Source organism: Lissotriton helveticus, chromosome 5_1 (genome assembly GCF_964261635.1).
Source record: "Lissotriton helveticus chromosome 5_1, aLisHel1.1, whole genome shotgun sequence".
NCBI lineage: Eukaryota > Metazoa > Chordata > Amphibia > Caudata > Salamandridae > Lissotriton > Lissotriton helveticus.
In genome coordinates this window covers 2039540935-2039554136 of record NC_136065.1, presented here as the reverse complement: position 1 = coordinate 2039554136, position 13202 = coordinate 2039540935, and the positions used below count along the sequence as shown (strand labels likewise).

At 44.8% G+C, this 13202-nt stretch overlaps 1 protein-coding gene across 4 annotated transcripts in view; it reads right to left on the bottom strand.

Annotated features, from left to right (window-relative positions):
- Positions 1-13202, bottom strand: part of PBX2 (PBX homeobox 2) — a 248920-nt gene that overhangs the window by 49794 nt on the left and 185924 nt on the right. For 3 of the 4 annotated variants that reach the window (XM_078645857.1, XM_078645856.1, XM_078645854.1), the window contains exons 5-6: positions 9661-9796; positions 8785-8938 (exon numbers count right to left, since the gene is read on the bottom strand). In XM_078645857.1, coding sequence (XP_078501983.1) covers positions 8785-8938; positions 9661-9796 — 290 coding nt within the window. The remainder of the gene's footprint in view (positions 1-8784; positions 8939-9660; positions 9797-13202) is intronic. The other variant, XM_078645855.1, reaches the window with a different exon arrangement.

Below are 13202 nucleotides of genomic sequence, written 5' to 3'. Positions count from 1 at the left end.
ATCTGTTGTAAGTACTATTTGTGGAAGTGGCTCGATGAAATGCCACCCTCTGGACAAGTTTTTGGTGTTCCACCACTGCAGAGAGCGATGTGTGTGGCTGTCTACCAACACCAGGTCTGTGAGTTGTCCTTGAGCCTGGTTCCCCTGATGTGCTAGACATTCTTGCAATGGGCACATTTGCAGTGTTGCATATGGAACAATAAAAATGCATGATGCCATCATGCCTATTAGTTGCATGAACACTCTGGCTGGGAGAGAGTATTGTGTCTGAAACTTTGTGACTAAGGCTTGAATGCTCTGTATCCTGGCTGGACTGGGATAAGTTAGAGCTGTAGCTGTGTTTATTGTAGCCCCTAGGTATTGATGTACATGAGAGGGCTGAAGATGTGACTAGGTGTAGTTGATTGTGAATCCTAAGTTGTGCAATGTTTGAATCGTTTGTAATGTGTGTTGGGCACACTGATTGAACGACTTGTCTTTTATAAGCCAATCGTCTAGGTATGGGAAGACATGGATGTGTTGTCTTCTGAGATGTGCCGCTACTACGGCTAGGCACTTTGTGAACACTCTTGGTACAGTTGTGACTTCGAATGGAAGGACTTTGAACTGATAGTGTTGTTCTTCTAGCACAAACCTTAGATACTTCCTGTGAGAAGGATGTATGGGAATGTGGAAGTAGGCGTCCTTGAGATCTAGTGTAGTAAGGAAATTGCCTTGTTGCAACAATGGGAGCACTTGTTGTAAAGTGATCATATGAAAATGATCTGAGTGTATATATAGATTGAGGGGCCTGAAGGGCGAGAATTGGTCTTAGTGTCCCGTCCTTCTTGGGTATTAGGAAATAATGAGTAAACCCCTGTTCCTTGATGTTGTAATGGAACTATTTCTATTGCGTTTTTTAAAAGCAATGATAGAACCTCTTGTTTGAGCAGCGTTAGATGTTCTGTAGACATTGGACGCTGTCTGGGCAGTATATGTGGAGGGGATAGCTGTAAGTTCTAGGCAGCAGCCATACTTGATAACCTGTCTTACCCACTTGTAGGTTGTGATGGAAATCCAGACAGGTAGGAACTGTGTTAGTCTGCAGGAGTGGAATGCTGTTGGGGAAGCAGAAGGAAGTCACTGTTTTGTGGTGGGAGAGGTTTGATTATTGTTATTTCCTCGACCTCTTCCCTTGTTGTTGTTGCCTCTATAGTCTCCTCTAAAATATCCTCTATTGGAAGGCATTTGTGTATTGCTTTTAAAGGAAGCTGAATTGTCTGCTCCAGCTTGTTTGGAGCCTCCTCTGTAAAAGGAGCGACGAAAGGAGCTTCGTGCTTGGGTGGACTGCAGAGCTCCCATTGATTTGGCTGTATCAGTGTCTTTCTTCATTTTCTCAAGTGCTGTGTCTACCTCTGGACCGAACAATTGTTGTTGGTTGAATGGCTGATCTAAGATGGTTGTTTGCACTTCTTGCTTAAATCCTGAAATGTATAGCCATGCATGTCGTCTAAGTAGGACACTAGTGTTTATTGCTCTAGATGCAGTGTCTGCTACACCTAGTGCGCACTTGATTGAGGCATTTGAGATTAGCTTACCCTCTTGTTTAACGTCATTTGCCTGTGCTTTATATTGGTCAGGTAGATGTTGTAAAAGTGTTTCTAACTGATCATAGTGAGCCCTGTTGTATCTTGCGAGGAGGGCTTGTGTATTAGCTATGCGCCATGTATTGTTTGCTTGGGCAGCTATTCTCTTGCCTGAAGCGTCTATTATTTTTGACTCCTTATCAGGAGGTGGTTCTTCACCTGATATTTGTGAGTTTGCTCGCTTTCTGGCGTTTGAAACGACTAGGGAGTCTAAGGGTAGCTGTCCCTCAATGTAGGCAGGAACCCCAGGAGCAGGTCTGTACCTTTTCTCTATTCTTGGATGTATGATCCTAGCTCGTACAGGATCTTTAAACACTTCTGGGGCATGCTTACTGACCCCTTTCATCATGGGTAGTATTTGAACTGACTTTTGGGAGTGTTCAAATGTATCTAGCAAAAAATCTTCTTCTGCCTCATCTGAGTGCATTGTGACATTATGAAAGATGACAGCCCTATTGAGTAAGTGTCCAAAACCCATATTATCTTCTGGAGGAGATGGTTTGGATGGGTATGGATGTTGATCTGGGATATCTGGTACATCTTGTGGGTTTGGGTACTCCCAGTCTGGTTTATCACTTGGGTAGGGAAAAGGCTCATCTGCCCCTTCCCCCAGGTTATACTCATCCTCATTCTGAGGTGGTGTATGTGGAAGTGAAGAATGAGGAGGAGAATTTTGAGGTGAAAGGTTTAAAGGAAGAGAAGGAGAAGGTACAGGAGAAGAAGGGTGCATAGGTGAAGTGGCAGAATCCTTCCTCTTGACAGACTGGAGGTGTAGGTGCTGTATCTAAATTCCTCTTTCTGTGTGGCATAGCAGAAACATGTCCTGTTTGTGGATCAATGTAGATCATTTTTTGCAAAGGATCAGGTTGAAAAGCTCCTGTTCTTGAGGAACCGCTTTCGGCGTCGATTTTTTCGGTTCCTGGCATGGTTGTAGATTGTCTTTACCTTAGGAGCTGGTATGGAGTCCTTTGGCGTAGTTGTCGGCACCGAAGATATTGTCTTTGGAGTCGAGGCCGGTTTCGTGGGCTTGGAAGCATCGGAAGCAGGCTTTCTGGGTTTCGGCCACGAAGATTTCGGGCTGGAAGCTGTTTTGGTCGGCTTGGAAGCATCGGAAACATCCTGCATAATTTCGGAGCCGTCTTGTCTTTACGAGTCAACGGTTTCTGAGTGTGTTTCGGAACTGGGACTTCTTTCGGTTTCGGTGCAGAGGGAGCTGGTGGTATCGGCACGTGCGGTTTGCTCGTTATGGGGCTACTGGAAGGCTTTAATATTTTCTTCGGAGCCGGGCTTGATGGTGGGGCTTTCGAATCAGTGTTTCGGTCATGACTGGGCCCCTAAGGCGGAGTTAGGGGCAGTAGTACTCACGCATTGACCCAAAGGTATGGAGTCATCAGAGTTGTTTGCCTCAGATACGTTTTGGAGATCATCGGAATCTTCCTCTGAGACGTATGGACCTTCTTCGAAGATATCCACCGGTTCCGGAGCCGATCTCTGCATATCGTGTCAACGGGCCCCGTTAGATCTCGAATGGGCTTTTTGGATCGAAAGGATGTACAAGCTGTACAGCTCGACTGTTCTGGTGATAAGCACAGGTTACACACCTCGTGATGGTCGCTGTGTGGATATTTTGCTCCACACTCGGGGCATCTTTTGAGTTGTAGGCCTCAAGGCGTGGATAGGCCCAACGGCCCGCGTCGACGACCGGAATCGATCTGATGAGGCGAGTCGATAGTTATTGATATCGAAAGTTGTTTAGTAAAGTTTTTACGCGTAGAACTAGTGGAAAAGTAGATTTCAAACAGGAGCATAAAAGTTACATCCGAACCCTGGGGCGGAAAAAAACCAATCTAAAGATGGAGTCGATGCCCATGCGCACTATCGTCCAAGGGAGGAGTCACCCATCTCGTGACTACAAAGACTTCTTCCAAGACGACAACAACATGCAATCATCCGACCCAACACCAGGTGGCGATCTAATGCTCAGTGTGAGATCTGCAGCTCATATGCCTAGAACAGAAGAGTTTAGATAACTGTGCCACAAGCCCTCAAGAAGCAGCAAGGTGCAGACAATTGATTAACCATGCCAGTGAAATACTATAGGTGCTTATTTAAAGGTACTAAAACATTCAACATTTCACGGTTTCCAATATTGATGTCCCAGCAGTCAATGCTTGAATTCAAGCTAGGTTTTACTATAGAAAAGATGCAGCTTTTGAGCCAGCATTAAAACTGCTCACTAGCCTCAAGAAATAGAAGCATACTCCCATCTCGCTGCTGGGCGGGCTACCCGTCATGAAGAGTTATGTTAAACACCTCTGTGATCATACATATGGCAATATGCCCAATTCACTCGACCAGGTCTGCCAAATTTAGTTGATCTCTTGCCCCAAGTTACCTTATTGCAAGCCATTTGGCGCATCTTCAAGCACTGTCAGGAAATTAACGTGTCCTTGTGTAACGTAACTGTGCTCATGTAAAGCGCTCCTACTTCAGCTCGAGTTTGTGCTATATAAATCTACAACAACAACAAAAAAGTGGCTAAAGCTATCTCTGCACCGGCGATCAGGCTTAGGAAGTCTCTTTTTACAGTTTGCGCGAACTCGACACAAAGGTATTGGAGTGCATTACATGGGCACTAGATACTTTACACAAGTTGACACATTTATTTGTTGGTAGGCACGGGAAGATTACGTGATTTGCCCAGAATCACAGGAAGCTGAGCGGACGCCGCGGCTCGAACCTGGTTCCCCAGCGCCATCAATAGTCGGCAGCTCTGGCCGTATGTTCACAACATCTCCCGGATCTCATCATATTGAAAAAATGCATCCTGTTAGCACATTTTACTTGCAACAAATACAACACCCCCTCAGCCACACCCATGACAGGGGAACCTACTTAACGAAGCCTCAGTACCGGAGAGCAGCGCTTACCGGACTGTAAACAGTGCGAGGGAGGTGGCAGATCCCGAGCCATGCTATGCTTCGGAGGAGACGCCTAATCCACGAGTACCGTCCTCTGCTCTGTGGGAACGTGCCATAACACTGGCCTGTACCAGAAGGACAGGTCTGGGGAAACACGCTGGCATAGTCAAGAGTGTAGCACGGCAAAGGGCCAAACGAAAAGGGGGAGGGACAAACGAAAAATGTCGCAGGTGCGACAGTGGGTGAAAGCAGAGTTAAGGAGGTGTATTTCAGGCAATATGCGCAAGAAACAGTAGAAACAAAGAAAACAAGCAGACAGTAGCGCTTGTAAAAATACAAAAAAAGAATGTATGCAGAAGCAAGTGAAAGAGGGTGGCCCCCATATTGAAAGTGAAAGTGTGGCGCCTTATCTCTGCTGTGCTTTAAAAGTGAATGTGGGCATGAGTGAAACCGAAATCTCCCACGTCACACCGAACAATGATGGTGTCGGACTGTCGAAATGGGCCAAACTAAAAAAGGACAAGGCAGTAACAAGTAAGCCCAATTGCCAATCACGCGCCATCGTTTAACATAAACGCTGACTCAAGCCAATTAAAAAGAAGGGCCTGGCTTAAATCACCCTTCTCAAACTGTATTGATTACAAAAACCCTCGCAGAGCGAACAGCGCACATGCGCTGCAACGCCAGGGGAGACCTAAAAAAGGAATAGTGCAATCAAGCAAATACATTCCTCGGAGATGCTTGCCCTACTTGAGCATCAGCCTTAGCATCCCAACCAAGACAATGTCTTTTAAATGTGTGACCCGATCGAGTTGCAGCTTTTCAAATCTCTGCAAGTGGGATGTTTCAAAGTACAGCAGCAGTAGTGGTCTTGTGGAATGGGCTCCAGGTCTACCAGGCAAGGGTTTGTTTGCCTTCTGATAGCAAAGGGTTATGCAAGAGACAATCCATCTAGACAGATTGTGAAGAAGTGGCAAATCCAGTTTGTAAAGGACAATCGTTTACAAAAAGTTGCTTTGACTTTCCTTAAGACTTTGCTCTATCAAGATAGAACTTCAAAACACCACCAACATCAAAAGGATGGAGAGTTCGCTCTGCAAGAGAAGAAGGATTCTGAAAAATGTAGGAACTGTAATAGTTTGATTGACATGGAACTTTGAGATTACTTTGAGGAGGAATTTAGGGTGGGTCCGCATCATACCCTGTTGCTGTGGAACACAGTATGGTTCATGTGAACATAGGGCCTATGTCTCACTACTTCTGCCAGCAAAAGTGATGGCCACCAAGAAGGAAGCTTTCCATGATAACTGTTGGAGTGAAGCCTTATGAATGGGTTTAAAGGGAGGACCCACACAGCAACAAAGGACAATATTCAACTCTCATAGAGGAGAAGGTCTCCTAAGAGCATGATATATAATTTGAATGCCTTCCAAGAAATTCTTAACTACAGGTATTACGAACAAGCATTGGTATAGCCAACAGGTCTTGCCTTTTGAACCTTATAAGTGTGTATCTATGCAATGATAATGTAGCACACTACACAAATACACTACTATAGAAAGACACTTAAGCAATTGTTGCCAATGTTGCTCCTTCTGAATGGTAGTGACCTACAATCCACATATTTGAAAATACGGTGGTTAGGAAAGAAAAAAAAAAGTCCATGTTTCCTAATAAGCAATAATGCCCTATATGTACAAGCAATTGAAAGCACATTCAGCACTAATACAAAGGACTGCACAAATATGTTGTCAATACCATGTCTAACACCACTGTCTACAGAAAAAGATCAAAGACCGAGTCAAAGCAGTCTGCTCCGATACATGGTGACCAATCTTTGACAAAACAGTAATTCTAGGCTTGCACACAACAAATATGTTAAAAACAGCGAGCAGAACACAATCCTTGCGCTTCAATGTCATGTTGTCAATAAGTCAATAACAGACACAGACTATGCAGAGTATAATCAATTGTGCATTGCAGATAGCAATGATACATGAGCCCATGTGAGTTCTTTTAATTAGACGTCACTGCATGCCCGAAAGTAAAAACATGATCATAATGGCTTAAAAAAGTGTTCAATCAGAAAAAGGAGCCATGACTGAAAGGTCCGATACTCTGTAGCTAATTGATACCAGATGGGAAGAGGTGTGGCGCCGCAGCTAGGGCGACTGACTCCGAAATCTGGGATCACGGTTCGATCCCCGGCACCAGCGGCAGATTAGCCCAGCACCATGTGACTCTGGGCAATAGCTTGCTTAATCTTCCCGATGGCCCCCAGTGCCTAGGGACCCTTACGGGTGATTGTGCGCTTTACAAATGTGGATTATTAATGGTTGCCACAAGCTGTAGTGAGTTGTACGTGGAGCCAATAATAACTTCTCAAATACATTGTCGCTTGCAATAAAGAATTAAAATGACCTAGGATTGGAGCATTGGGGGCACCAAAGCCAATCCTAACATGCCAATAGAAATCTGAAATGTCTAATGCGTTTGTCCTATCCGCATTCTTACAGTCATCAGGTGCTACCTCTCAAACTAGAAATAAATGCAGTAAATTTTTCTATTTATCAAATGAAAATGCTTCTACGAACTTGTGTTCTAAAGGAAGTCTGCTTGTTTTCATCCACAAAATCTCCTCAGCTGTCTTGGTCAGGAATGTTGTATGAAGTTCTAGACGTCGCATATTACCTCATAGTCAATGTGCCTCTTGCCCGTGCTCTTCTGCTCGACATCGAGTGTTCGAAGTCACACTAGCTCCTGACTGTGAAAAAGCCAGTGTTGCACCTCAAATCGAGGTCGGTGTCTTCTATGTCGAACGGGAACACTATTTTTTGCCAGATCTTCTACTTTTGGATCTCCCTCTATGGGCTTCCTCAGAGTGTAAGACAAGGGCACTGGTACAATGAACAGTCTCCCTTGGCCTTTCTGAAGTCTCTCCAGCCAGAGAATCTAGTCTTCTGCGGTGCTCCACTTGGCCATGGAGGCAAATTCTCTCTCTCACTCAAAGGGTGCCTGGAGAGGATCTTGCAGTGGCAACACAGCTTGGGGTCATGAGAATCTGGCAAACATAAGATACAGATCCTGTGCAGGTCTGTCGCTTCTATTTTTCTACCACACACTGGGCAGTTCGCAAAAATATATGGCATTTTGTGAAAAATGTAATATATTTGATGCCAGGAAAATATCTATGCCCTCCTAAAGCCCTAGAGATAATCCGCTTTGAAAATTCTACAATGTAAATTAATGAAGAAAAAAAAAACGTAAAAAGGTAGAGCTCTGCTCCAAGAGGAATCCTGTCAGCAAGAGCAATAATAAAAAAAAAACGGGGTAAAATGCAACCTGCAGGGCATGATGGGACACTGGATGTCAAGAGGTTCTTAAAGGCGCAGTGTCCTATTCTCATTCAATGCAGCAGCCTATACAACTACATTGCTGTAGATTATGCTTTCTCCTACTTTAAAAAGGACATTTCTAAAAAGTCACTTTTCCTTTTGCTTAAGTGGGTTTTAAGGGGCTGACCCCTTTTTCTTTCTTGTTTTTAAGTAATGCATTAAGGTAGGCAATATAGCCTGTTTTCAAGCTGTGAAATTTATCATTTGAGTCACAGAGGTCTCCTAACCTTTACTAAGTAAGGCGAAGTGGATGCAATTTTGAAAGTACTGCTCAATGGAGATCCCCTGAGAGAGAACAATACTTGTTGACCTACTTTTACCTGACATGGAAAGGCGCAGAGCAAAGTGGAGAGCCACAAACAAAACATGCAGTATCGCAATACAATTTTCTACACTGCATCATCAGTAACTCCCTTCCCGCCACAACAGCCACCAGCATCCAGATACTCCAAGCAGCCACAAACTGATACTTCTGGGCTAAGAAGTCTTAAGAACGCGGCGACGGTTGGTATGGCTATGGGATGCCTCTCGCTTGATTTGTATTTCTAACTGCCAAAACCTTCCGCCCAACAGCGACCCCGCCACGCCTTTCCACCCCTTCCCCACCTTTTCCCCTAACTCCACAATCAAGCCATTCAAAATGATAATGCAAGGAACAAGGCGAGGCCAGCATGCGCGCACAGAGGGCTAATGCCTGCGACGCTTACAAGACCCACCGTCTTCCTGTCTTGGCAGCTCGGGTTGAGTGGGGGGATGGGCTATGGAATAGGGGGAAGGGGAAAGGCTGTCCCCACCCACTCGCCCTTCCCAGGGTCGCCTGGCCACTTACTCCCAGACATTTACCTGCGGACGTCGGGGTAGTGGGGGAGTTGGCCCCGCTGTGGGTTCCCTGGGTGACGCTGACTGCGGTTTTCACGGCGTAAATGTTGGCCTCCTCCTGGAACTTACCAATGTTCTTCTTGTAGCGGATGCGCTTGTTGCCAAACCAATTGGACACCTTGTGCAGATGGGAAAGAGAAAATATGACCGCAAGCAATGGGGATATGGAGTAAACATAAGAAAATAAAAGTGTCATTAAAGTTAAACAACCAAGAAATAGGTAGGAGGGAGAAATTGTAGGAAGCAATGGTTAAGTGTCAAAACCAATGGCGCACGAGACATAGCATGCAAGGATAAGGGGGACAGAAGTGAGAAAAAGAAATTGAAGAGAAGGAAGTGAAAGCAAGCGATAGAAAGTGGATACAAGAAAAAAGAATCACAGAGTTAGAAGGCAGTTGGGAGTGGGAGTGAAACCATAGGTGCCAATGGTTGGAAAACGAAGATACCAGGGGTGATGGTTGGATACAATGTAAAGGAGAGAAGATTAGAAAGGAAAAAAGAGTTAGTATCAATGCGCTGTTTCAAAATAAGACAGAGTTTGTCTACCAATATGTTATTTGTGTCTTCAACCCCCTCGCCACACATCTAATCTCACCACAGTCCCAGGATTGTTTGCCCAGGTTACCTGCGCATATTTTTAAACTTCAATATCGGGTGATAATTAAGGCAAATGCCCCATTACCTCTGAAAACTCAACAGATCTAGTTATAAGACATCACAAAAAAAATATTGTCGGTGAAATGGGACTAAGCACCTGAATAGGCACACTGTTATCCTTCCAAAAGGAAAGAAAATACACTGTAGAGGGAGGAGATGGTATACATGCACAGAGCTCCTTACCTGGGAAACTGTGATACCACACTTCTTGGCAAGCTCCTCTTTCGCTTCTTCGCTGGGGTATGGGTTGCTGAGGTGGGAGTAGAAGTACTCGTTCAGAACCTCCGTCGCCTGTTTGCTGAAGTTTCTCCGTTTTCTTCTAAGGGAGAGGGTTGGATACCAGGGAAGGGAGCGGTCAATTTCTATATGCCACAATTACATGTGATCATGTCTCATTACTTTCATAAACGACTTGCTGACTTGTAAGGAATATGCTACTTACCAGTATGCATCTGTTCTTGGCATAGAGGGCTGCAGAGTGGTACATTTATGAATAGATCGCCATCTGGTGTTGGGCTCGGATGATTGCACTTTGTTTTTCTTCTGGAGAAGTCTTTGTCGTCATAGGTGACTCCTCCTCTCGGTGTTAGTGCGCATGGGCATCGGCTCCATCCTTAGATTGTTTTGCCATAGTAGGGTTAGATGGAGTAGTGTAGTGTAGTACATAAAGATATGCCCATGTAAATGTATCTAAATAAGATAATGTTGGGACAGACACAGGTTTCCGGGGAGGCAGGGAGGGCATGTACCACTCTGCAGCCCTCTATGCCAAGAACAGATGCATACTGGTAAGTAGCATATTCCGTTCGAGGCATATGGGCTGCAGATGGTACATTTATGAATAGATTGTACAGCAGTTACCTCCCTAGCGGTGGTCACCAGTGTCTGTCGCAACTGTCTGAAATAGAGTTTTTAATACAGCTTGGCCCACTCTGGCTTGTTGTGCAGCCTGTACATCAACACAGTAGTGCTTTGTGAATGTATGTGGTGTAGACCAAGTTGCTGCTCTACATATGTCATCTAGGGGAATGTTCCCTAAGAATGCCATAGATGCTCCTAGTTTTCTTGTGGAATGAGCTCTAGGAGGAACAGTTAATGTTCTCTTTGCTTTAATGTAACATATTTGTATGCATCTTACAATCCATCTTGCGATGCCTGCTTTAGAGATAGGATTGCCCTTATGTGTTGGGGAAAATGCTACAAATAGTTGTTTAGTTTTCCTGAAACCTTGTGTTCTTTCTATGTAGTATGAAATGGCTCTTTTAACATCTAGTGTATGTAGAGCCCTTTCTGCCACCGTCTGTGGCTTTGGAAAGAAGACTGGTAATTCCACTGGCTGATTGATGTGGAATGCTGAAATTACTTTAGGCAAGAACCTTGGGTTTGTTCTAAGAACCACTTTATTCTGGTGTATCTGTAGGAATGGTTCTTGTATTGTTAATGCCTGTAACTCGCTTACTCTTCTGAGTGAGGTAATGGCTATAAGGAATGCCACCTTCCATGTAAGGAATTGTATTTCGCACCTATGCATAGGTTCGAAGGGTGGCCCCATTAGTCTGGTGAGTACTACGTTGAGGTTCCAGACTGGGGTAGGTGGTAATCTTGGTGGAATGACTCTTTTAAGACCTTCCATGAATGCTTTTATCGCTGGTACTCTGAACAGTGATATGCGCTGCCTGTTTTGTAGGTATGCTGCTATAGCTGCTAGATGTACTCTGATAGATGTGTACGCTAGATTACATTGCTGCAAGTGTAACAAGTAGCAAATAATCTCCCTTGTTGATACGTCTAGAGGGTTGATATTGTTATTAGTGCAGTGTATAGCAAACCTCTTCCACTTAGCTGCATAGCATGCTCTGGTGGTTGGACGTCTCGCTTGTTTAATTATTTCCATGCAATTTGGGGGGAGATTTAAGTACCCAAATTCTAGGATTTCAGGAGCCAGATCGCTAAGTTCAATTGAGTTGGATCTGGGTGCATTATCTCTCCATGGTTCTGTGTAAGGTGCATGGGTAGAATTCGTAGCTTTTGATGTGGCACTTGTGAGAGTTGCAGGAGCGTGGTGAACCACGGCTGTCTTGCCCACGTGGGTGCTACTAGTATCATTGTCATTGAATGTTGTTGCAGTTTCCTGACCACTAATGGGATTAGTGGGAGAGGGGGAAAAGCGTATGCAAATTTGTTGGACCAATTTATCCATAACGCATTGCCCTGCGACAGGTGATGTGGGTACCTGGACGCGAAGCTTTGGCATTTTGCGTTCTGATGAGTGGCAAATAGGTCTATCTCTGGTTGTCCCCATCTTTGGAAGAATGGCTGCAGTATTTGTTGGTGCAGTTCCCATTCGTGTATTTGTTCCGACTGTCTGCTTAAGATGTCTGCTATCTGGTTTTGAACTCCTGGTAGGTGTTCGGCTAACAGATAGATGTTTTGAGGAATGGCCCATCTCCAAATCTCCTGTGCCAGTCTGGATAATTGGAGAGAGTGCGTCCCCCCCTGTTTTTGAATATAATACATGGCTGTCATGTTGTCTGTTCTGATCAGGACTGCTTTGTGGATAACATGTATCTGAAAGGCTTTCAATGCTAGAAACACTGCCAGTAGTTCTAGATAGTTGATGTGCAGTGTCTTTTCCTGCACACTCCACCTTCCTTGTACTGTGTATTTGTCCATATGTGCTCCCCATCCGGTGAGCGATGCGTCTGCTGTTATTGTCACCTGTGGAATTGGCTCTAGGAACGACCGCCCCTTGGTAATGTTTGTTCTGTTCCACCACTTCAGAGAGCGGTGTGTGCGGTCGTCTACCAACACCAGATCCGTAATCTGTCCTTGAGCCTGATTCCACTGTGTCGCTAAGCATTCTTGTAGCGGACGCATTTGTAGTTTTGCATATGGTATTAGCAGTATGCAGGATGACATCATGCCTAGTAGCTGCATGAACACTCTCGCTGTTAGTGAGTGTTGTGGCTGAAATCTCTGAATGATTGTAAGCATTGCTTGGACTCTTATTGCGTTGGGGTACACTTTGGCTTTTTCTGTGTCTATGGTAGCCCCCAGATATTGTTGAACTTTGTTTGGTTGTAGGTGTGACTTTGTGTAGTTCACCGTGAACCCTAGCTGGTGTAGTAGCTGAATTGTCTTTTGTGTGTGTTGCAGACACTCCTCTTGCGACCTGGCTTTTATTAGCCAGTCGTCCAAGTATGGGAAGACATGAATTTGTTGTCTTCTTAGGTGAGCTGCTACCACTGCCAGGCATTTTGTGAACACTCTTGGTGCCGTCGTGACACCAAATGGGAGGACTTTGAACTGATAGTGTTGTCCTTCTACCACAAACCTGAGGTATTTCCTGTGGGCTTTGTGAATAGGGATATGAAAGTAAGCGTCTTTTAGATCCAGTGTAGAAAGAAAGTCCCCTTTCTTCAGTAAAGGAAGTACTTGTTGGAGCGTGACCATGTGGAAATGTTCCGAATTTATGTATGCGTTGAGAGGTCTTAGGTCCAGTATTGGCCTTAGAGACCCATCCTTTTTGGGGATTAGGAAGTATAGTGAGTATACTCCTGTTCCCTGTTGGTGCTGTGGAACCTTCTCTATGGCATGCTTTTCTAGCAGTGATATTACTTCCTGTTTTAACAGTGTCAGGTGATCTTGTTTCATTGGACGCTGTTTGGGGGGGATGTTTGGTGGGGTAGCTGTAAGTTCTAGGCAATAACCATGTTGGATAATTT